We start from the raw sequence: 23709 nt of genomic DNA, 5'->3' as shown, positions 1-23709 counted from the left end.
GAGATAAACCGGTGCCTGCGTTGCCGGCGGTTGGGCGCACGTTTCAGCGGCACGGCGGCAAGGCCGGAGCGGGCAGGCGGGAGGCGGGCTGGGTGTCTGAGGGAGAAGGTGCGGCAGAGCACCGGTTATGCGTCCCCCGCTCCCTGCCCGGTGCCGAAGGGGTGGCTGGGCCGGGCCCCGTGAGGCTGCCGGCGCTGCGGCCTGGCGGGCGGGCTCGGCTCCCTCAGGCCCAGCGCGGCCCCGGGGGGGGGTCGGGCGGCCATCGCGGCCCGGTGAGGCCGCCCCGCTACCTGCGGGCCCCGGGGGCTGAGCACGCCCGACCGCCCCCGGGACGGAGGGAGGGAGGGCAGGGGCCCGGCGCGGGCGGGGACAGCGGGACCGGGCCCCGCCGCCCCCGCAGTAGCCGCCCGCCCCTCACGGCCCCGGCCCAGTGGGGCGGGATGACGGTCGCCATGGTGACGCTGCTCTGAGCTCTGGAGCCCCCGCCCCTCACCCGGCGCCGCCCAATCAGCCCCTCCGTCTCCCGCCACCGCCCTCCCGCGGCCCCCGCGGGCGGGGCTCCGTCCCATTGGCCCACGTGGAAGCCCCGTCCCCCCTCTCCCGCCGCGGCCAATCGGTTGCAGCCACCGCGACCCTGCGGCAGGGCGGGGCGCGGCGGGCGCCTATAAAGCGCTCTGCGGGGTCGGGTACCGGCCGCCCCCGTCCCGGTCCCGCCATGGAGGAGTCGCTGGCGCTGCTCGTCCGGAGCCCCACGCAGCGGCACCCCGATCTGCGCCTCCGCGCCGCCCCCGCCTGGACCGTGCGCCGCCTCAAGGCCGAGCTGCGCCGCCTCGTACCGGAGGCACCGGTGAGTGCGCGACCCCTCGGCCCGCTGCACCGGCCCCTTCTCGCCGCCGTTGGGGTGCTGGGGGGGTGGGTGTGTGCGTGCGTGCTGAGTCCCCGCGGGGCGGCGGGAGCTGCCGTGGGGCTCTCGGGGCCGCCGCCGCTTTGCCCTGCCGGCCCTCCCCCCCGCGCCGGGGTGTCCCGCAGCCCGATTGCATCAGCTGCCCGCAGGTGGGTGCGGGCCGCCTTCTTTTGGGACTTGGCTCGGTTTCTGTTCCGGCCGCGGTTGAATATTAACTGCCCTCCCCGGCACCGCCGCCTGTCCCCGCGGGGTGTTCGCAATCGTCAGCCGCCGCCGGGGAGCCTGCCCGCCGCGGGGAGGTCGGGGGTGGCGAGGGGGCTGAGGGTCCTTCGGGGGTCGGTTCTGGGGGAAAGCTCTCGGCCCGTTGAGCGAGAGGCAGCCCCGTCTGCGCAGAGCGAGGCGACGGGGTGGGTAGGGGAGGTCGGGCGGTGGAAATGCAGAAGTCTTTGACTTCCTTCTGAGTCACGGGGTTCGGTGCGGTAACGCCGTGGGTGCTCGTTGCACTGCTGCGCGCCGCTGCACCCGACAGACAGCGTTTCAGCAGGAGGATATGCTTTTTTGCTCTCCTTTTCTTAGGAGCAAGGTGATTGCCCAGAAGCAAGATCAGCATGCTCTTGCCGACTGATGGGGTGTAACAGATTTACTTGACATCACCTCCAGTGCTGATCAGATTAGGTGGCACTCCCAGCCTGTTTCTGAGAAACACAAAAAATGTCTGTTGGGACTGTGAAAGAGACAGCCTGTAACAAAGTTCTTGGCCAGAGGGGTGCTTTGTATCCTCCTGCTGATTTGGACCTCGGTGTTAGTAAGCTTGCACTTCAGCATTCAATTGTTCTCATCTCATCAGCTGAATTTAATGCGTGCAATTCCCTGTGTACCTGTGGTGGGTTGACCACACAAAACCATTACAGTACCTTAATGTGTGGGGTGCTTCCAGCTGTGTGCCTCTGCCCATCTGGCTGCAAGTTGTGTCAGTTGCTGCTTGCATGTGCTTGGTGGAGCAAGTCATCCTATTCTTTGTTTTCTTTCAAAGCCTGAAGAGGACCAGAAGCTGATTTATTCTGGGAAGCTGCTGCTTGATCATCATTATCTGAGAGAGTTGCTGCCAAAGGTATATAAAAAAATCCTTTATGATGTGCTGAAATACATCCAGAAAAGAGATTGTTTTTTTAACATGTGTTCCTTTATATTTTAGCATGGGGAGTTGCATGCTCTTCATTTGGTATACAACTTCAAGACTCCTGCAAATGTGCAAGAAACCAATGCAGAGGTACTTGTACTAATTTAGCATATTAAGCTGAATCTTGGGGTTGTGACTGAAAATCGGAAGTGTTGAATGGCTATTTTAAGGTTCACTGGTACCGCAGATTTTTCCTAGTAGTGCAATGGCAGTATTTTGTGATAATTTGTTTAGGAATTTGTGAATGTGTTTGGATTAAGCCAAGTAAAAAATTGATTCTACAGTTCATCAGTAAAGGTTCTTGTGGCTTCTGTTAAGAAATATCAAAACTATAATCTAGTTGTAACACACAGCTTGAAGAAGAAATGCTTTCTGGTAAATTCAGCTTTATTAAATAGAATGTGACTTGTCATGTCCCAGCCTTTTCTGGACAGAGGCTCTGCTTGTGGGCAGATGATGTGGTAGTTAAGGTGGAAGTGGTTCTGATCTATGTATGGGGGTGTGGGGAAGGAAGAAGGCAGTTAGCTGAAGACACTTTGACTGCTCTCATTAATGACAGCCTGTAGAGCGGAAGCAAAAAATGAGCCTTAGTGCTTGAAGTGAGCACTTACTGGTCTTAAGTGCAAATGGCCAAAACCAATTTTTACTTTCAAGTGGATGTGCTAATGTGTCTAGAGGTGTGTTTATATTGCCCATTACAGGCAATTTGAGCTTATCCTACCCATGTTTGGTGGTTGCTAGATGTGAGCCAGTTTTGGTCTGGATATTATACAGAGGTATCACCACAGAACAGCTCCTAAATTCTATGTACAGCAGTTTGTGTATGCAAGTACAAACTTGTCATAGCTAAAAAGTCAAGCTTGAGTGCAGTTCCTTCTGTTTCTTCCAATTACATTTTTATAACAAGATGGGACCTGACTACATGCATAAAAATGAATAAATATAGGTGTAGATCTGGTGAAGGTGAAAAGTAACATTGAGTCAGTTTTAGACACCAGTCATTTTTTAAGGAACTTTACAATACTGATGGAGGTGCTTGTGGCATGTTGCTCCAGAGCACTGTCAGTACTGTGCAGGACAAAGAGTGTGAACTGTGTAGCAGTTATAAAATTGGAGCATATTCTGTGTGGCATAACCTTCTTGCTTCAAGCTTGTGTAGTGTCTCAAATAAACCTCATTAACTGCATTGTTGTCCCTAGGTTAAAGCTGATGAGCCAAAGTTACCGTCAGAAGCTAGTCAAGAACCATCTGTATCTTCCTCAGATGGTGAAAGACTGAGATGCTCTTCTGGTGGCCAGTCTTCAGCAGAGGCCAGTAACAGGTAAATACAATTTTTACGTACATCACCAGGATTTTTAAAATGTTGGCTTTGTGATAGATGCCAGCTCCTTATGCCACACATGCTGTCTTAAGTCCATAGAATATGGGCCAAATATGATGAGCTTATATATAAAAGCTTTAGTGGACATGGAATAAGCTAAAGGAAAGTGCACTGGTCTGTTAGTTGAAAATGTTCCCTTTATTCATGTGGGTAAAGAGATATCTTTAATACTCTAGAAGGAAAAATTAGGCTTGCACTTGGATGCACAAAATGGCAGAAGCTATTTACGTTGTCCTGTAACAAATGACTCTTGCAGTTTGTCCAGTATTTGCTAATGAATGTGTTCAACTTTTGATAAAGGCTGGAAACAACTTGGCATCCCTTCCAAAGTGTGGCTCCTGGCTTCTCTGCTTATACAACCTACAGCATGCTTCAGATGTCCTGGTTTCAGCAGATTTATGCAAGACAATATTACATGCGATAGTAAGTTTTCTGTCAAAAGCTACCAGTAGGAAGTAGAAACTAACACAAGGGTATAGAGAGCTTCTGGCAGTTCTTCCTCTCTTGATGGTGGTTGGAAGACACTTTTTTGTTGTAACTTACACTGAATGGTGTGGGAATGTACCTCTAACTGTATGTGGTTCTTGGCTTCCTGTTCAGGCCAGTGGTTTTGAATCTTGCAACAAATTGCAGATCTCTGATCCTCTTGATTGGGAGGGCAGGTGTCTGTAGAGTAAATGTAATTCTGCTGATGAGCCTTAGCTCTTCAATTTTTTTGACTGCTTAAAGTAGCTCACAGAGCACTGACTGAAAATTGGTGACAGAGGTAAAGCTGAGAATTGCAGAAGCCTTCTAGACTACCTTTTGATTGTTCTAAAGAATTTTTTTGCAAAGTGTTGAAATTTTTGTTCATAAAGTGGAAGGTGCCTGGTTTAACTTGCTGAAGTCACTATGCAACTGTTGGCATGGGTAGAGCTAAAACTTGTTTTTAACCCTTCTGTAGCCTCTAAACTTGATGCTTTTGACTTGCATGTGATCTGACTTTAAGTATAAAGATGGACAAATTTTCAGTGCCTGTGTTAAGTGTGAAAGGATTTGACTAAGCCTTATTCTATACTTTCTGTTCTGGTTTCAGCTTGGCTTCTACTGCTGCATCTACTGACCCGTCCCATGCACAGCGTTCTCAGGAGATACCGGTGGCACCAGTGACACCTCCAGCTCCTCTCCCAGACCCATTTCCTGCACAAAATCAGCCTGGAAACCAGAACGCTGCTGCCCAGGTTAATGCAGCAGCCAACCAGAACTTGCGGATGAATGCCCAAGGGGGTCCCCTCATGGAAGAAGAGGAGGAGGGTGGCAATCGAGATTGGTTGGACTGGCTCTACTCAGCAACACTGTTCTATGTTTTTGTCAATGTTATCTATTTCTACTCCAGTGTCAGCAGATTCCTCCTGGTTATGGGTGGCACTGTTCTGATGTATCTGTAAGTAGATGGTATTAACTATTGTATTCAGAAAGGTTTCACTGAAGTACTGAGCTCTGTACTGTGGTCAGCTTTCTGGCAGTTGAGCTTCACATGACTCTTGTACCTGGAAAGGGTAAACCACTGCTCTATCCTGGTATAACTTGCTATTTAGCAAAAATATGAGTATAGCCTATGCCTGGATTAAATGAAGAATGGGTGATAGTGGGTGATCTTACCTGAGTTTTGTAGTAAAGCTTTGGGTGTGGCTGGCTTTCTTTTTTAAAAACTACTTGAAACCTAAGCAGCTCTCAGTGTAAAGCCCCAGCAGTTTGGCAAGTGTAGAGCAGACTGACCTGTAGGTTCAATGTAGTAAATGACAGTTGCTTGTTGGGAAACCAGTGTTTGAAGTCTGGGAAGAGGATCTCACACCTGCTATTTAAGTCCTGTACCCATGCAGGTTTTTTCTGCTGTGTGTTGCTGCTCTGGAGAGCAGACCAAGCTAAACTGAATGCAGTGTCCTGAATTGCCTTTGAGCCTCTTTAGAGGGGCAAAACTTGGGATAAATCTTAAAAGCACACTAAAGATAATGGGCCCTCAGCTGACATGCTTGGGCTGTCTTGTCTGAGAGATAATCTGTTCTCAAATTCTTTGATCACCAGTGAAACAAGTGATGTAGGCCTCTGAATTCCTGTTGGTAGGTCTAAGAGTTGAAACTGGAGCAGCTCAAATGATCAGCTCTACTAACCTCTATGCAGACTTGGAGAGTGAAGGTTAATCGCTTAATAAAAAGTCCTTAAATTTTCCTATTGATAATTCCAAAGGGTAACTTTGAACAGCTTCTATTGTGGGTTACAAAGTGCAGGTGCTGTAGAGATACAGACCTTCTGAGAAGGTCTATATGGCCTGTAATGTTTTGGTAAGACAGTATTGTGTTTTGCATGTTCTTTGTTGTGCCCTTTTTTAGGGTGGGCACAGAAGTTACCCGGGGTGTACATAATGTGGTAAACAAGCAGGCTGTTTGTACCTCTAGCAGCATGCTGGATACAAACCTGGATGAAGTACTGTTCATTTTGAATGCGAGCAGATGCTCAGTCTTCCCTCCACATCTCATGGTTTGCTGCTAACAGGAGGCTTTGAAAGTACTTACTGGGTCAGGGCAGAAAGACCTTAGTATTCTGAACTTGCTGTCTACAGCTCTGAGCAGTCAGCAGTCAAATGCTACTTGAACTGTGTTGGTGTAACAGGAAGGAGTAATGTTTAAGCAGTATTAATAAAAATCTATTGCCTTCCCCAGGCACCATGTTGGATGGCTTCCATTTAGACGAAGACCACTTCAGCCCTTCCCAGGCAATGTTCCTCCTCAGGCTGCTATAAACCAGGACCAGAACAATAACTTACAGGTATTGTCTTGCTATTTTTTAAACCATGAGCATGAAACCCTGTGAAGTTTTACTTGGAGTTTACTAATTCCATCTAGTAGCAAAAACTTTTCTCTAAACTTCTGTCAGAAACTATCTTCCATGGGGGACTAACTGTCAGCCTGAGTCTTCCTCTGGTGTAGCTGACTCCTCTGTTCTACAAAATATTTCAGGCTGGATGTTGTTGTTTGGTTGCTTCTGTTCTTTAAGATGTTGTAATGAATGGAGAGCGGCCTGTCACAGGCTGAACAGGTTCTGTAACTGAAGATGGGGATTGGACTACCTCAGTGGTAGGATTTGAGTATATAAGCAATCTGAGTCTTGCATTTCAAGCTGACACTTCTGGTTGATGTCAGTGAAAGTTAATTAGTTGTAAATACATTGTTCACCTGATCTGGTGCTTCATGTTTGTCCTAAACAGTGTTTGTAGACACGTGGTGTGAGTTAACCAGTAATACTAGTGTGCAGCTTGGTTTTTTTGACTTTGTGGTTGTCTGGGGATACTTGCAAGCTTTTTATGTTCTGACAGTGACATCTGGGTAACAAACCATGCTGTTTGACACCTGATTCTTCTAATGCATTTCTGAAATGATCTCATTTACCAAATAGCCTTTATTTTGGCAGGGGGAAAACGCAGGCAGAGCAGATGAATCTGAGGCATCTCCGGATGAGGGACAAGTTTTACAAGAACTGCAGCAGGCTAACCCTTCATATATGAGCACAGCATGGGTTTTTTTCAAGACTTTCTTTGCATCCCTTCTTCCAGAAGGGCCTGGAGTGACCCACAACTGACTTGTCACCAGTCTGCTTGTCTGAAATGGCAATGGGCTTTAGTCTACCTGAGCAAATTGGATACCAACTCCAAACCAGGAGTGAAAGTGGATGGCACTTCCTCTGGCTCTCACTGACCAAGCAAATGAAACTACAAGAAGCCTTAAGTCTTTATGGCCTAGAGGCTAAGATGCTTGCCCTCATTCCAAAGGACTTTGTTCTGTAGCATTTATTAGGCATCTATGTAGAGGCTTGGCGCTGTAAACCTGTGCACTAAATGCACAGGCTCTAAGCAGGTGTGCAAAAATGTTAGAGAAGCAAATTGCTTCTTCTGTGCAATGTGATTCCTGTTGGAATGTTTCAAATGCTATTTAAATTACACTGAGTGTAGGATCTCAAAAAAAAGCTAGATATGCATTAGTAGATTTTTAGGAAAGACCTATTGTTAAATTGCTTCAACAATAGTTTAAACTTTCTGTGTAAATATTTTCCTATGAAGGATGTGTGGTGCAATTTCCTTGTTGGACAAAGTGGAGGACTGTAAGATGGTGACCTCTTGATAAGCAATTACCTCAGTGGAGTTGCATGCTAAATTTCATGTTGCCAAATTCAGACAGTTTAAACTCAAGGCTTAATTTCGCCCCCTGTCAAATCATGGGAGAAGAGTAAGTGTGTTCAGCTCTATCTAGCAAGAATTTATGCAAGATATAAACTTTCACTGCTTTTGGATGCAAAGTTAAAGCAGTCTAATGTCTTTCAACTTTTCAAATTTGATGCATTCTCACTCCAGAGCAACTGTCCTATATTACTTCATTGTGTTCCCTTTAATTTCTGATATGGCTAAGGGCTTTGATTCCAATAAAATTTGCAGGTATTTATATCCATGCTTGTATATACTCTACAGCAATCAGAAGACTACTTATGCAAAGCACAGGATGTGCTCTCACCTTGTTTTTATTGAAAAGTCATGATAAATTAGTTGGGGTATGAGGGGAAAAGATACTTGCAGAGCCTTAAACTTGGCTCCTTGCCTACCTGTACTGTTCAGCAACCTTTAGCATTTAAAGTTCCTTGGATAGCTTGTAGTTTGTGTTTGCTCACTGAAAGCTGCGGGCACAAAGACCATAGACATCTTGAAGCAGGTAATTCTGCAGGTATTTGGAAAGTTTGGAGTTTGAGCCCTGTGTGTGACTCCCAGTGGCATTGCAATGCATTATCTTGGCTTGGGGATTTAACTTGGCTTAATGTGCTGTCTAGGAACAACAGCTACTCGTGAAACCTGTAATGCTTTTCCTCATTGCTACCTGCAGTTGGCAAAACTGTTTGTTTAGGAGTGTCTTGTCAGGGCTAACATGCATGAGTTGGTACAAGCAGTTGTAACAGCCTAACAGGTAATGCTTGATCTTGTCACTTCAGATCAGACTGATGTTAGGTTAGACATGGTTTGTTGGTGTTATCTGTGGTAGCAAGTTTAATCTTAGTGATGTGTTTTTTCTGGCTTTGAACAACAATTTCCTTTCCAAGCCTCTTACCAAGTAGTTTCTCTGCCACATCTTCAATTTGCTGCAGGCTTGGGGAGGATGGGTAGGACAGCAGTAAAATTTAGCAATAAAATCTTTAAATGCTTAAATGAAGTAATTTGAGAGGAGGTGGGCTTTGTTACTTCGGGTATATTCTGTGCAAGCCTTTGAGGCTATTCTTGGAGGTAGTGTCCCCTCTTTTGCCTTGCTAGTGGTAAGTCTACCTGTGCTTGGCAGTGCCTTTTGTGGATGATGGATTTTTTTTTTCTTCAGGGTGTATCTAATCATTGCTAAGGTGTCTCGGCAAAGTGCCCAAATCAACTGAGATGTGCCTGGGCCCAGTCTTGGGAGGAGAGGGTATTTCTTGGCAGCCAGAAATAAACTGTTTTGGTATGGTTTAGGCGATGAGCACTGAGTGCTGGACTACTTGTGAAAAGTCTAATCTGAGAAGTTGCCAGAGATAGCAGAACATCTGTTGTTGTCTTGAGGCTTTTGCTACTCCCATAAGCAGGCAGATTGGTTTAAAATTAGCTGGAAAACTAATTAAGCATAGCTAATGCCACTGGGGGATGTAGTGAGGCTCCTGGGCCTTAGAGAAGGTTTCCTTAATGGCTTAGTGAAATGCATACCTCTCTTTGCCATTGGGGTGGAGGGAAGCTGTGACTACAACAGAGGACACTGGGCAAATAATGTGAAAGTAAATACTGTAATTCTGCAGAGGCAGCTGCCAGCACTGCACCTGGGAGGAGCACTGGGAAGCAAGAGAGCAGTGTTTGACTGAGGGCTCTGAGCACCAGTGACTCTGAGCCAGCCTGGTGTTACATGGAGCTGGGAGTGTGGCATAGCCCTAACTCCTGTTGCTAATTGTGAAGCAGTGAAGGCCTCAGCTTTGCCTGAGACAGCCTGGGAGCAAGCGGGGATGACTGAGGTGTGGGAGCAGTGGAAGGAACTGAGGCAGCTCAGCCTAGAGGAAGGGCAATATAAACAGTGAGGTATGTAAATAGTGATGGCAGGAAAGGGGATAGAGCCTGTGTGCCAGCTGTGGGTGAGGCTGAGCATGGGCCTTAGGTTACTTGAGGGAATTTAGGTTAGACATCAGGAAAAAATGAGCCTTCAAACTTCCAGAGCAAGGCTGCTGAAAAAGTATAGGAATCCCAGAGAGGTTTTCTGGGAATAACATGACCCTGTGCTAGGACAGAAGTTGCAGAGAACAGAAACGGCCTCGAGGCTATAAGTTTAGGAAGCTGGGTTTTTGTCTTGGCTCACACTTGAGGCTGTGTGATTCTGCTGCTAGTTCAAATCCTCTTCATGCCTGCAAGCACAGCTGCATGCAGGTGTACTAGTGCAGAACAGCTGTAGCTCACATACCTGTTGAGCTATGGGTATGCTGTGCAGGGCTTCCCTGAAAGCAGGTGGGTTGTGCAGGTGGTGATGGCCCACAGGGTGGCTAAGTGAGCAGCAGAATAAAACCAGCTTCTCTGCTGCTTTGTCTCCTAATAGCCTCTGGCAGCTTACCCCATTTGAGAGCAACTCTGTCCTTGCTGGAAAACAAATCAAGGCAGAAATGTACAGTTTGTCTTCTCAGGCTTTTTCTTGCTGCAGAAACTTCTTGCTTACTTGAGGAGTCCTTGAAGTCCTCTTTGTCACCAAGGGTGTGCTCCTGATAAGCTGTGTGTGTGTCTCTGTGTGTGTGAGACTTCCCCTTTTCTCCAAAGAGCTGTTTCACTTGTGCATGGCAGCCAGGGACCTCCCAATGGCTCTGCACTTGCCCAGCAAAGTGTTATAACCTCCCTGTGATCCACTTCTAGCTGTGAGGCTGGTGGGATTTGCAGAGTTGTGCATCCAAAGGGTCTCCTCAGACATGTCAGGCCAGCTGGAGGCCATCCCAGGGCTATTCCCCCACTGTGTTACCAAACATGCCCACTGCACCTTCATCGCCTCATCCCAGCCCCTCTGCTTCACAAGAATAGCTCTTGAAATGTCTGCTAGCATTTAATGTTGTCTGAACATCAAATGGTATGATACCATGGAGGTAAACCAGGCCTGGTGTACAGCTGGGGTCGCAAACCTGCTGTGAGGGGCTTGAGGTCAGTTAATGCTCAGCTGCTTACCAAGGAGGGTTGGGCAAATGCTGGGAGATGCTGCTTCTGGGCCTGTGTCTTAGTGTCTACTCAGTGGCCTGTGCTGCAGAGGAACTGCCCAAAATTTCTTATATTAGCACTGAAAGTTGTATTTGCTGCTTTTTCAGTCTTGATTTGGCAGTGCAGAATTGGTGCTGCAGAAACACAGCTGGCTGCTTTTCCAGGCCTCAACCCAGCTGCCCTTGGCAGCCTCAGCTGTGAAAAGCCTAGGCTGACCTAGGGCCACCTGTGTGTGCCAACTGTTTTTTTTTTTAGTTTTTGGAGGTTGTTATGGGTGATACTGGTAGGGAAGAGAAGAAATCAGGTTGGTTTCAGGAGAATTTTGTGGAAAACTGTATGAAACTTTGTTGTTCAAAAAAAAAAAAAACCCCTCATGGGTGGTTCACCCTCCCAAGTGATAGTCTGTTAAAATCTCACAATTAACAAACTGGAGTTTGTGAATTTACTTGCTGCCTAACATCCAAGCCTGTCATGGTCACAACTTTTAACTGTAAGAAATAACCTCCTTCAAAGCTGAGTCTTTCAACCCAAGATTCCCGCTGCTGGGGCTTGACACCACCACCCTGGACAATGCCAGGCATGTGGTCATAATCTCCAAGGGCTGCTGCTGGATGGGTGGGCTTGACCATGGCCCTGTGCTGCTGAGTGCTGGATCTATGTGAGATGGGAGCAGCTGGCTTTGGGCTTGCCCTCCTCCTATCCCAGGGCTGACCTGCTGTATGGGTCCTGGTGCTGGAGCCCATCCTGCTGACAGAGCAGAGTGCAGCTAGGCTACCTGGAAGGCTATCTCGGGAAGCAGCTGCAGGGTAACACTGAACATTTGAGTCAATGCAGCACAAAGATTAATGGCACTGTGATATATCTCTGCTCTGGATAGTGTGGGGAAAAACAACCCTGGTTATAGGACAGTCCCCAGCAAGGTGGTGAGCCTATGTGTGCGTGCGTGGCCTTCAGATAAAGCCTTACACAGCAACTATTTATCAAAACATCTTCCAACATCCCCTTTGGAAGTGCTATACAGCAGCTTGGGCATTTAACCTTTCTTGGGGTTTTGAAGCCTGCCCTGTCTCCTGCTAGCTGAATTTAACCTTTCTTTGGGTTTTTAAATCTGACCTACCTCCTGCTAGCCTGACCTTGCACTGGGAGGAGGGTGGACTGCTGTGTCCCTGCTGCTGTGGCCTCTGCCTGGTTACTCCAGGGCAGGGATGCTCACAGCACCTCCAAGTTCCACATGCTTTTGCTACTGTAGGCGGAAAGTCTCCAGCCTTCCTGTTCTTGCTGGAGGTCAATGCCCGGCAGTCCCCTGTCCTCCCTTGCTCTCAGCTCAGGTCATCTGTCAGCAGCAGCCTCTGAAGCTGTGATGCGGCAGGGGAGCTGGCCTGTAAGGGGGCTGTAAATGCACTAGATCTACTGTGACCAGCACATTGGCTCTGGGTTCTTGGTCTTTCTGTTCTTATCTACCCTGGGACGCCAGTGACAAATACCCCTGTATCAAAATGCCCTGATTTTTCCCTTTCCTTCATGCTGTATGAATTGCTGCCCTGGGCAGAGGGGTGGCTGTGGCCTCCTGGGTCCTGCTCTGCTTTCATTTACAGTGACTGACACCAGCCTCAGTGGGGCTGCTTCCCTGCTGCAGTGTCTCCTCTGGATCTGTTCCAGTAAAACTTAAAACTGCGTGCAGCACTCCCAAGTTTGTGTCCTGCAATAAATGGGTGTCCTTCCTCTGCCAAAAGCTGTGCTGAGGACACAGGCAGATGTGCTTGCCTGACACCCTGCAGAACTGTGTCTCAGCCTATTCGAGGGCCTTGCTGCCTCCGTTGTGCTTGTGCTACAGTGCCTGGGGGTACCCCTCCTGCTGTGGCTGCAGAAGTCTGTCACCCCAGGTCTTGGCCACTGCACCAACATCCCTTGAACTGCAAGTTGCTGGGGAGGGCTGGGCACATGAGAGCTATGAGCTGAAGGACAGAAAATGGAGCTATTACAAGGTTAAAGCCTCTTGAATTTAAATCCTTTTGTAACATGTCTGTGCCCCTTGCAGCTTCCCTGTAAAGAGGTCTCCTAGCCAGGGCAGTGAGGATGCCACAGTGGCTGAAACGATGGCACTAGGCTGCTGTGTGGGAGCTATGCTGGTCAGACACCTGCTATCTTTATATGTGTTTCCAACATTTAATTGCTCATTTATAATGCAGTATAGGCTTGCAGCAGGCAGCCTGTCCTGGGCCACTATGCTGCTTGCCTGGCAAAGTCTGGAGGAAGCCTGCAGATGCTCAGTTTCCCTCAGCAGGTCAGTGACCGTGAGTGCCTCCCATGGGGTACCCAAGGCCATTCACCTTCTCAACTCAGGAAGAAAACAGTGCGGCAGGGTGGGGGCTGCCGGGCAGCGGGGCTCCCCGGAGGAAATGTGGTCTCTGGGTGGACGGTGCAGGGAGGACGAGGCATCTGCCAGGGAGAGGAGAGAGGCTGGCACCTTGTCTTGCTCAGGGGGTTGAGTGTACTTCTGTAGCATTGCCAAGATCTCACCCTTCCTTCTCCATCTGTCTTTGCTGGCAAAATGTTTCATGGGAGCTGCTGTGAGCCTCGTTGCTGAAAACAGCCTCACCCTGTTTTGTCCTGGAGCTCATTTTGGGATGGGCCCCAGCACCACAACAGGGGTGCAGGGGTTCGGTGGTGTGCGGGGCAGGCGTGCATGAGGAATGGATGTGAACTTGGGTTTCTAATGTTTTCTAAATAGCAGCTGACAGGCTAGGTGTATGAAAAGCTCCAGCTTAGCGGGTTCTTCCCCACCTGGAAGGTAGCAAAACCAAAGATGGCTCACAAATCCAGCCGAGAGGCAGAAAACATCCCAGTCCTGCAGTCAAGGAGCTCTCCAGGGATGTGGGAGTTGTGGATTCACCCAGTGGTAGCAGGAGGGATCCCCTTTGCAGGAGCATGCCTCAGTTTCACCACAGTGTGCCTAAAATCGGTGGAAGGAGGAGCAGTTAATAATGTAGGTGCCTTTCAAACAGGGCTTTGCTGGGGAATTACTGCAGGAATGCAAAATCTGGAATATTTCTGTGTGAAGAGCAAGTGATGAACTGGTTGGAGGCAGAGTGCAAGGCTGCTCCCTTGGCTTCATCTCCTCCCACTCTCCATCCCCCTCCAGCTCTCTCCACCCACCTGATGTGTGCCAAGTCCTGCAGCCCAAGTGCCTGCTGTGGGAGGAAGGCAGCATGCAACTTGAAGAGTGTTAAGGAAACTATAGGAAGATTAGGAAATGTGTGATGAGTTTTGATAACCAGAGGAAGCAGGTCATGTCCTGCTTTGAACGAGCTCTGCTTGGAGGTATGAAAGCAGCCTTTGCCACGGTCAAGGATCAGTCAGTCTTGTCAGTGGTCTCCACTCAGGCTGAAGATGCTCTGGGCTGGCAGGATGAGGCTGAGGACCTTCGAGATCTTGCTAGTGCTTGTCCATACATCAGCAGCCTGTGAGTTTGGGCCCTTCCCTTACAGCGTCACGGGGATTGTCTGCAGGATGACCAAGCCCGCGGCATTGCTGTGTAAGTACCTGCTGTACGGGGCTGCGTTTCCCCCCTCTCCACCAGGAGAAGTTAGTGAGACATCAGCCAAGTGAGGAGCTTTTTTGCTTCCCCGGCTCTTGTGGAAACTGTTTATCTAGTAAGATGTATTAAGACCTCCTTGGGAGCATGGGTTAAAGCATGGGTACCTGAACCTGAACAACTTCTCAAAGGAGCTAGAAAACAGTCCCCAACCCCTCTCCTTACCCCAAAGTTTTAGCATTGTTCCTCACTGGGGGCTGGCATGATGGAAGAGCTAGAGAAAACGTGTGTTTGATTTCTCGTCTCGCTGCAATCTCATCTCTTGGGGTGAGTGTGCAGAAGGGGAGAAACAGGGTTTCTCTGCTGCTGTGGGTTTATTTGCAAGGATGTGGGGGCTTTGTGGGTGCGGGGAAGAATAATTAGTGCTTCTGCAAAGGGTGGGAACAGCTCTGTCCCATCCCATCTGACAGTGGTACATGCAGAGGAGGGTGCTGGGCCAAAGTAAGATAGGATATTTTTGGAAGGAAAAGGTCCTGCACAAGTGTGCGCCTGAGGCCGAGGCTGGAATGGGCTGGAAAATGTTAGGAAAATGGGTACAGAAACTTCAGTCTCAGAAGATTTCCTTTGGAGACCTGACAGCTGACTGCAATACAAGCAAGCAGCAACAGAGCAAAACATGGGTAAATTCAACAGCTTGTGCAGTGTAAGGGCACAGCCTCCACCTTCCCAAAATCTGCCACTAGGGTGCAGGTGGGGTGTGTGAAAGCTGTGCTTGATTCCCTGGGAATGGTCCAGCTGTAGAGCCACATATGCTGCTGTCCCCAGCTGCCATCAGCTGTTAAAGTTAGGGATCTTTTTTTTTTTTTACTCTGAAGTTACTTCTAGTGCTTCCTTAATCTAATGGAAATGCCTTGGATAAAACCCTTCAGTAGTGCTTTATTCCAGGGTGTGGACCTGTCTTTGTAGTCAGGAGACATTGCAGTTTAGTATCTTTGCCCTTTTTTTCTACTTACAGTGAACCAGGAAACAGCGCAGGTCATTCAAGCAGCTTTCAGAAATGCCAAATTCCCAAATATCACTGGGGAAAGGTCCATGCGGCTCCTTGGCAAGGTGGCTTATGGGCTGACCAAGTGAGTATCTCTGTGTCTCTGTGTTAGGGGAAGTATAGGCTGATGGAGGGGAATGGAAACTGGCCTTAGAGGAAGCTTTGATCCAGCAATTCCTGGTGAAAACAAAGGTCTGGACTGGGGCAGACGCAGTTTCTGTCCTATGCCTTGCAGATAATTTGCACATTAAGGTTTAGGCTGCTGATGTATTATTTAAGAGCTTTTCTGACTTGATGGGCAGACATCGAGGCAGTGTGTAGAACATATCTCTGAAAACACGGATGGGGAGCTCTGTCCCTCTGGCTGGAGCTCCTGGGGCCTTTTGCTGACAGATGGTGCCCATGGCACATTGAGTGGCAGAGGGAACCCGGCCGGGGCTGCCGGAGCCACCCTTGTCAGCAGGATGTCACTTGGCTGCGCTTTGTGACAAACAAGGCTGGGTTTCGCTGTGTTACTAACTTTTCTTTGGGAACAACAAATGCAATGGTGCAAACACAGGGTGGATTTCCTGCTGTGACTGCGGCTGACACAGAGCACTGCAATCAAATGGGGCTGCTTCTGCAGCACGTTGCTCCGTGTTTCCTGTTTAAAGCACTCCCCCCCATACCTGAACATTGCAGGGGAGGAGCAGTGAACCAAGGCTGAGTGAAAGCCCCATTGTCCCTATGGGCGGCCCCTGTGATTTGCAAAAGGTCCCGAGTCCGGAGTTGGCACAGTCCCCTTAGAGACCCCTTGTCATCAGGAGCAAACCTGTCTCGCCCAGTCACAGAAAACAGCCCTGGGGTTGGGGACAAACTGAGTTTCTGTTGTTTCTAGCATCCAGGTCAACGACTTGTCCATAGAGCAGAGCCAGGTGGAGCTCAAGGAGAATGATGCCATTCACATTGCCATTAAAAACGTGACGGCCTTCTTCAAAGGGACCCTGACCTATGGCTATGCTGGAGGCTGGTTGTAAGTACCTGGTGGCTGGCTGCTGCTGAGCACCATGGCCCCAGCTTCTGCTGCTGCCCGCAGGCAGGACTTGCCCACGGCACGAGTAGATGCGGAGGGGCTGTGCTCCTCTGGCTCTCTAGCAATGGCAGCATTGCTTACTGCTTAAGCAGGACAAGATTTTATATGCCAGCAGTGCTGCTTAGCCCCATCACTGCTCTTCTTGTCTTGCTTTCTGCCTTTCTGTCCTCACTGTCACCCCTTGCATGAGGAGACAAGATGGCCAAAGTGTACAAGTTGACTTCTTCACTCCCCTTCATTGCTCTGTAAACTGAGTGGGGAAAAAAGGGGCTTAATGCTCCCATTCTCCTAAGTGCCACTAAGGTAGTGGTTTGCAATGATTTAAAGCCAGAGTATCTGAGACGGGCTGCTGCGTTGTGGGGTTTTGCACACCACAGTGCAAGGACTGATGTGAGAGGTGTTATAAAACCCAGCCACGGTCAGGGAGAAGCTGCTCCCAGCATAGGTTGCTAAATGTCCTCTTTTTTGCTGTTTCAGTTTGCATCTCTTTCATTCAGTTGATTTTGAAATCGAGGCTTCCATTGACCTCCAGATAAACATTAAACTGAGTAAGTAACAACTGGGGATTGCTAGCTGCGGGGAGTCTTTGTGTGCGTGCTTCCTCCAGCGCAGCAGGATGGACCGGGTGGTAGGCAGCGAGCCCCGGCTGGCTCTGCTCACCTCTGTGGGGATTGGACAGCATCCAGAGGCTGGAAGTGGGTCTCTGCTGCCCTGGGGATGGCAGGAGACACAGGCTAGGAAACAACGTGGCCCTCAAAGACCTCATAGTTTTAACAAATCAAGCAGAGGAGGCTGGTATAAATCATTTCAGCAAAGTAATGCTGATTTACACCAGCAGCAAGCAAAGAATGGTCTGGCCTTCTGGGCTCTCTTCAGTACCAGCTTTTCATCTCCTGCTGTTCAGGATGACTTGTTAAAAACATGGGGATGTTTCATAAGAGTGAGCCAAATAAGGGCCTTGGTGCAGGGGGTTTGAATGTCCTTATAGTCCACTTTTTCAGCTGTCTCCAGGTCAAGGCCCAAGGTGTGCTCTGGGAAGTGAAGCCTCTTCCCCGGGAAGGTCAATAGACTTAGACTAGAAAGAGACAGAGACAAACTACACTCCTCCACCTCCCAGAAGAGATGAGAGGACGTGAGTTATTACGTGTGCCTCAAAATACATTTTCCTGGTGAGCGCCCGGGGGGAGAGCAGCATGAAGCTCTCAATGACAGTATATTGCAATTTCCAAACTTTTTGCAATGCAACTTAATTCCCTCCCCACTCTGGTTTGTGGGTTGCACGTACTGCCCAGGTTCTCCTGGGTGATGTTAGGGGACAACCTGTCCCTGACGATAGGAGCTAGCAAAGCTGGCAGGTATCCAAATGAAGCGTGAAGAAGAGTGCCCAGTCGACTAGCTTGGCTGGAGCTGTGAGCTGAAACCCTCCATCCAGGTACAAGGCAGCCGCACCTTTCCCCGACTTTGCAGGGTCCTGAATCTTTTGGAAACATCCCCGGGGAGGTGTGGGGAACCCCGGCTGCCCCTCTACAGTGATGCCCTGCTCCAGGTCTGCAGTGTCTGCAAAGTGCACTTGTCCTCCTTGTCTCAGTAGCAAATTAGCTTTTTTTTTTTCTTTTTTTCTTTCATCCCATGCAGTGTGCCAAAAAGACCAAGTGGCTGCTGATGCCTCAGACTGCTACCTGACTTTCCACAAACTGATGCTTCATCTCCAAGGAGACAAGGAGTGAGTGTGCCCCTCTTCAAAATCGGGCTTCACTTGCCCAGCTGCTGGTCCCTGAGCACTTCAGCCTGACCATTGCCCACCATGGGGATCACTGGGTGGTTCTTGACCATGCTCCCTGTCTTGCGCAGGCCGGGCTGGCTGAAGCAGCTCTTCGTGGATTTCATCTCCTTCACTTTGAAGCTTGTTCTCAAGAGCGAGGTAAGGTCAGCTTCCGCCTGTGGATGGAGGAAAGGTTGGTTTGTATGCTACACACTCCTCTGCTCACATATGTCCACAAGATAATAGCAATATAATTTTAGTGCTTGTGAAAAATAAGACAAATAAATAGAATCCACAAAAAACCCAGCTTGGATGAAGTGAGAGGTTGTGCTGACACTGGCATCTCTGATGGTGCTGGACTCTGACCAACAGCTCCCAGATCTCACCATGAGGCTCAGGTCTGCTCCACAATCCAAAATCCTAACCCCTGCCTTCAATTTTCCCTTTCTTTTCCTCTTGTAGGTGTGCAATGAAATAAATTTTCTTGCCCAGGTGCTGGCAGACTTTGTACATGATTTAGCAGGTAAACATCCTTGGTTTTTCTGCTTTTTTTATGTGCAACTTTTGACATTTGAACCCCAGCAGGGCAGTAGCCACACCCATCAAAAAAGTCCTTCAAAAATATGTACGGGAACCTAAGCCTGCGGACAACAGCAAAATAAACCTTAGCAAAGTTATATTTTGAATTTTCTGCATCAGGTTGGTTTTTAAGGGTGATTGCACTGCTTGAAAGACACATTTCAGTTTGTAAGGTATTTCTCCTTCATTATGTAATGACCAGAGGTGCAGGATAGCTGCAGGACTGGTGTCAGCTAGAACCAAAGCATGTATTGGAGCATTGGGGCTGTGATACTACAGCATCTGTATCTGCCTGCTGAAGATTTTCCCATGGTTCCCAGTCCCAAATATCAGGGAAAAGGAGCAAAATGTAAAACTGAGAGTAATTACCCCTATTTCCCAGTGGAGAATCTGAGTCAGTGAGCAGCAGCAGGATCAGCACTAGCACACAAAAGAGTGGGACCCCCACAGTCCCATCCCTGTGTCCTTTTATAACTCCCAGTCACCTTCTGCAGCAAGCCCTAAAAGCGACTGTCGCAAGCTCTGGTTAAGGTCATGTTTCTGGTGTGAGGTTTTTGTGTTTTCTTCCTGCAGAAAATTTTGTCCGGGATGAGGATATCAGTGTTGATATCTCCCTTGCATCAGGTCCTTTAATAAAAGCAAATTACCTAGAATCACATCACAAGGTAAAGTAACCCAGGCTGCTGAGAGACCAGAGGTTTTCTGGTGATAATGTTCACTGGACGGCTGGGAGGGGCTGGTCCCTTTGCTGCCATGCAGTGCTGCTGCACTGCAGCCAAAGGTAAGTCTGCAGTGTGGGCTGATGCCAGCCTTTCGCCCAGCTGAGCAGCCTGCTCTCTGCTCCGAGTCTAACCAGCCAGGCCTTTGCCTTGCAATGAAAATGCAGGTATTGACATTTTGTCCTGTCTCCCTGCTGCTTGTCATGGCAAACACGCTTGCTTTCCTTTAAAGGGCCTTGTCCTGTATAAGAACTACTCTGATGTCTTCAGTGACTCTGTTTTCTTCCCATCACTGCTGACCGAGTCCCGAATGCTCTACTTCTGGCTGTCTGAACACATCCTCAGCTCTCTGGCTTCAGCAGCTTTCTTAGATAAGCGCCTGGTATTGACCATCAGAGGGGAGAAGTTGCAGGTAATTTCAGAGATGGTTCCCTACTTACCTCATACATCATATTTTGGGGAGAGAGTAAAAAATTCTCTAAATACTGGGTTTTTTTGGTGAGAGCTAGTTTCTGTAGAAGATAGAAATCTATAGTCAGACACTACATGTGATCCTGATCAATAACTGGTGTCTTCTTAGCCAGTATGTGCTACCAGGTAGTGTTATCCCTTAGAGCGGTAACACCAGCTGACAGAAAATTTGTCTTCTGAGTCGTAAAGCTACGTGATTTTCTGTGGGAGTACTGAGGCAGAAAGGGGGTGAACTTAGGAGGAACTCAGCCATGTCTCTGAACTGGCCATGAGCCACACTTCAGGGCTCTGGCCCATCCAGCCTGCATCAAGGCTAACCATAACCTTGTCATTCATTTTTCTACAATCTCTTTCTGGTTTGTTTCTGAAGGCACTGTTTGAAATGGAAGACACGGAAGCGCAGCGGAAGGCAGTGCAGATGGTAACTTTTGGTCCTACTCAGACCATTTTTATGTCAAATGAGGAACTTTTCAAATAGATTCAGTTGCATTGTAACATCTTGTGTCCTTCCCTCGACAACTTGAGTCTTGGGTGGGCCTGATGGGGAAAACCAGGGACTGATGGAGAAACGGAGGATTTCTCCACCCTCCATGCTGGCACAGCTTTCCTGAAACCCAGCTGAGTTATTTGGCTTGTGTGAACTGTAGGCAGAATTGGGGACCACAAAAGGGATGCAGCTGTGTGGCAAGTTGGCATGAAATTGGGGTGAGGTGTGGAAAAAGCCTAACTCTTCTGTTGCTCCTTACTTGACCAGATTTTTCAAGGCACCTCCTATAACAACTCTGTGGCCAAGGTGTGGAGTCTCGCCCATCCCCAAATCTCTCTTCAGCCTGAAGGGACAGTTGTGAAGTCCTTGGTAGCAGTGGAGGTCAGCATCTTTCCCACTGGAGAAGAGCCCCTGATGGTTCTGTACATGGAGAAGGTCAGTTCTTGCTTCTCCTGAATGTGAAGACTTTGGGACAGGCTCTGTCCAGAGTCTGGACTACTCCTGGTGCTCTCAGGGACAGTAATGGCAGGGAGCGCTTTGGGAAGGGTGAGTGGCTAAACCATGGGAGGTGGAGAAGGCATTTCAGTTCCTTCTAACACTCCCATCTCTTCCCTTGACATATGAGGCTGGGAATGATGAAGGTGACTGTGTTGGCTCAATACCTCCTCTATTAGGCCAGCACATCGCTGGTGTGCAAGGTGGTAAGAGCAGCACTGGAAAGCTCTGGTGAGCCCCCACTAACCTGTACTGGACACAGTGAAACTCCTTTAGCTGAGGTATTTTAGGAGAGAATGAAGGCACCATGGGAATGTGTTTATTTTGAAATCTCCTCATTCCCAAATTCTCCCTCTGGCCCCCACTTAGAGGATGGTTGTCTCTGAAATGAAGATACAGCTCTGAAAAATGCGAAGCTCAAAATATAACCTTTTCCTCTATGTATGCCTATCTGACAGTTCCTGCTTACACTGTGTTTTACCCCAAACTGCTTTATACTGAATCTAAGAAGGCAGAAAAAAGAAATGCCAACAGCCTTGCTGTTAAGGGTGACATCACAAGAAAGCAGTATGTTTGTCCAGCCTTGTAATTATGGGCTAGTACAGACACTAAACACTGCACAAAAGCAAATCCCTGCCTGAAGGTAGACCAGACTCTTTAATTTAAAGGTTTAAACTGTAATCGAGAATAATTCCCTCCTGCCCTCTGCAAGTATCCCATGTTAGCAGGGTGTTACAGGGAAATACACACAGCCGGTTTTTGTGCTCCAGGTGACATCTTGAAATAAATTTCTGGTAGGACTGCAGAAGCACTGAACTAGAGGTGGTCCCTAAAATTGTGGCTCTCAGGATGTGATCTGCTCCTGATCTGCCAGTCCCCTGGTTGTGACCTGCAACTGGATCACAAAATGCTCTTTTTAAGTAAATGTTTGCATACAGGCAAAAGCAAGAAAATGAGCCTAAATGGCCAGAATTCAGAGGTTGCTCTCTTTTTTAATTTCGTTATAAATGGAAACACTATGGTAAGACTACTTGTGGTAGCCCTGGCTACCCTGGGGCTATTGTCTCCACATCCATCTTTCATGTAGAGGTGGATGGTCATTGGGAAGTAACACCCTACAAAACCATTTCCTTCTTTATGCAGGATTTGGTTCACAAAATGGCAAAAGCATCAGTCGTGTGGATGGGCCAGTCTAGAGCCCCACAGGCTGAGGCTGTGGGCACCAGGGGGGAGTTTGTTGCATGCAAATGGAGAAGGAAAATGCTGACCTTCTCTAGTAATATCTGGAGGTAAAGCCAGAAGGATGTTGAACTCTGGGTCATAGAAAGTAAACCAGAATGTGCTATAAGGCAAGATGAGCTACGTCTCAGCTCTGCCATTCATCTCTGTGCAGGAAATCACGGTCACTATCCAAGCTGCCTATGCGGAAAAGAAACTCATTTTGCACCCTTTGGACTCCAGGTCAGTATTGTGGTCTCTTGTGGGTTTCATTGCCCCTTTTAGCCCATGTCTGAGAGCAGCACAAAGAGGATCTCTGCAGCCCTTAGGGACTTTTTTACCCCCTTTTTTCCTTCCCTTCAGGATAGAGTTTAAAGTCTTTAAATGCACAGCTGATCCGAGTGGGGTAAGTCCTAAGAAAGTATTGTCTAAGCCATTTGTGGCTAAATGATGTCTTTAAAACCTTTTTGTATGAATTTTCTTGCTTTCAGAATGACACATCCATAAGAAACTTTCTGCAGACAATGATCTCGGTTGTTGGGATCCCAGAAGTGATTTCAAGTGAGTTTTCCCTCTGGGGAAGTGCCAACCTACTCTGTAAAGCATCTAACATCAGATCTCCCAAATCTAAGCACTGAAAAAATACATCAATAACCCTGACAGCTGGGGGAAACACATTACTGATGCGAATTTCTGCTGGCTTCACCTGGGGAATAGGGAACCCTTTGTAGATGGCTGGGACAAAGGAAAAGTGAGTTTCTGTCAGGCTGAAGGTCATGGGGCGTTGGGGCACAATTAGCTTTTGGCAACAGGCAGACAAGGTACATGATAAGCAGCAAGCCAAGACAGCTATACCTGCAACTGGCTGGGTTTACTGATTCCATAGGGATCGAACAAGCTTTGACTTCACTGATGAACAGCAAAGGACTTCATCTATTTGAGATCAAAAATCCTGAGATCATCACAAGAAAGGTAAGCAGAGTTCAGACACACCTGACTCTCAAAGCCCTTCTTAGGAGTATGGCATAAACTAATATAATACTTTTCTTTTTTCTCCTCCTTTTTTAGGGATACGTAATTGTACAACTTGACTTTAGCTTCCCGAATCATTTGCTCCTTGATTTTCTTGAGAAAAGATTATAGAGCTGATCTCTTCATCAAGGAGCACAGGAACTTGTGTACAAACAGAAAGACCATGTGTGAACCAATTAAAAGACAAGCTGATTTAAATCAGCTTTGGTTGAATTTTCTTTCCTTTTCTTGAGAAATGCTCCAGTTTCTGTGCAATTGTACTTCCATGAAGCCTTTCTTCTGCAAAGATCTTGAAGTCTGTACCTCTATGCACGCTACTTTTTCAGGATCTTTAAAGAACTTGTGTGCTTAGGAGTAAGGGTTGGGCTCCTGAAGTGCATGGGCTCTGGATTAGCACTCATGGGTGGCAGCAGAAATGGGCTTTGCCCACCTCTTGGGGTCTCTGTTGTTATGTTTGGGAAATGTAGCACCTTTTGTGCTGATCCTCAGTTTCATTTCTACCATGAGCCAAGAGGCTCCTGATTTTGACAGACTTTTGCAACTCAAATGACACTACCAAACCCCAAGTAAGCTC

General features: G+C 48.2%; 2 protein-coding genes across 5 annotated transcripts; both read left to right on the top strand.

The window, feature by feature from the left end:
- The first annotated feature begins 710 nt into the window (after positions 1 to 710).
- On the top strand, positions 711 to 7954 carry HERPUD1 (homocysteine inducible ER protein with ubiquitin like domain 1). Its single transcript, XM_075040546.1, has 8 exons — positions 711 to 847; positions 1938 to 2015; positions 2100 to 2174; positions 3284 to 3405; positions 3766 to 3888; positions 4541 to 4888; positions 6165 to 6270; positions 6913 to 7954. Exons 1-8 carry the CDS (start codon positions 716 to 718, stop codon positions 7078 to 7080), a joined length of 1152 nt encoding a protein of 383 aa, XP_074896647.1. The 5' UTR covers positions 711 to 715; the 3' UTR covers positions 7081 to 7954.
- A 4841-nt stretch (positions 7955 to 12795) lies between these two features.
- On the top strand, positions 12796 to 23328 carry CETP (cholesteryl ester transfer protein). Of its 4 annotated transcripts, none has more exons than XM_075040543.1 (16): positions 12810 to 14255; positions 15271 to 15385; positions 16178 to 16312; positions 16850 to 16920; positions 18008 to 18095; positions 18224 to 18293; positions 18597 to 18657; positions 19287 to 19378; positions 19665 to 19844; positions 20274 to 20324; positions 20658 to 20825; positions 22279 to 22346; positions 22467 to 22509; positions 22595 to 22664; positions 22990 to 23075; positions 23172 to 23328. In XM_075040543.1, the coding sequence occupies exons 1-16, from the start codon at positions 14111 to 14113 to the stop codon at positions 23244 to 23246; spliced, it is 1518 nt and encodes a 505-aa protein (XP_074896644.1). In that variant the 5' UTR covers positions 12810 to 14110; the 3' UTR covers positions 23247 to 23328. The 4 variants fall into 4 exon arrangements, 3 of the variants coding, with proteins under 3 accessions (XP_074896646.1, XP_074896644.1, XP_074896645.1); XM_075040544.1 differs by lacking the exon at positions 12810 to 14255 and adding an exon at positions 14489 to 14582; XR_012652238.1 differs by lacking the exon at positions 22467 to 22509 and having other exon boundaries at positions 12797 to 14255; positions 23172 to 23263.
- The last annotated feature ends 381 nt before the right edge of the window (positions 23329 to 23709 follow it).

Source organism: Buteo buteo, chromosome 11 (assembly GCF_964188355.1).
Source record: "Buteo buteo chromosome 11, bButBut1.hap1.1, whole genome shotgun sequence".
NCBI lineage: Eukaryota > Metazoa > Chordata > Aves > Accipitriformes > Accipitridae > Buteo > Buteo buteo.
Note: the sequence above shows the minus strand (reverse complement) of the source record. Positions and strands in the feature narration are given on the sequence as shown.

What these genes read in the sequence shown, in the direction of transcription:
- HERPUD1 (XM_075040546.1), top strand. Translation starts at nt 716, where the DNA reads ATGGAGGAGTCGCTGGCGCTGCTCGTCCGGAGCCCCACGCAGCGGCAC. An exon ending in AGACAATATTACATGCGATA is followed by an intron (nt 3,889 to 4,540) that starts GTAAGTTTTCTG and finishes TTCTGGTTTCAG; the next exon opens with CTTGGCTTCTACTGCTGCAT. An exon ending in ACCAGAACAATAACTTACAG is followed by an intron (nt 6,271 to 6,912) that starts GTATTGTCTTGC and finishes TTATTTTGGCAG; the next exon opens with GGGGAAAACGCAGGCAGAGC.
- CETP (XM_075040543.1), top strand. Translation starts at nt 14,111, where the DNA reads ATGCTCTGGGCTGGCAGGATGAGGCTGAGGACCTTCGAGATCTTGCTA. An exon ending in CAAGCCCGCGGCATTGCTGT is followed by an intron (nt 14,256 to 15,270) that starts GTAAGTACCTGC and finishes TTCTACTTACAG; the next exon opens with TGAACCAGGAAACAGCGCAG. An exon ending in AGCTTGTTCTCAAGAGCGAG is followed by an intron (nt 18,294 to 18,596) that starts GTAAGGTCAGCT and finishes TTCCTCTTGTAG; the next exon opens with GTGTGCAATGAAATAAATTT.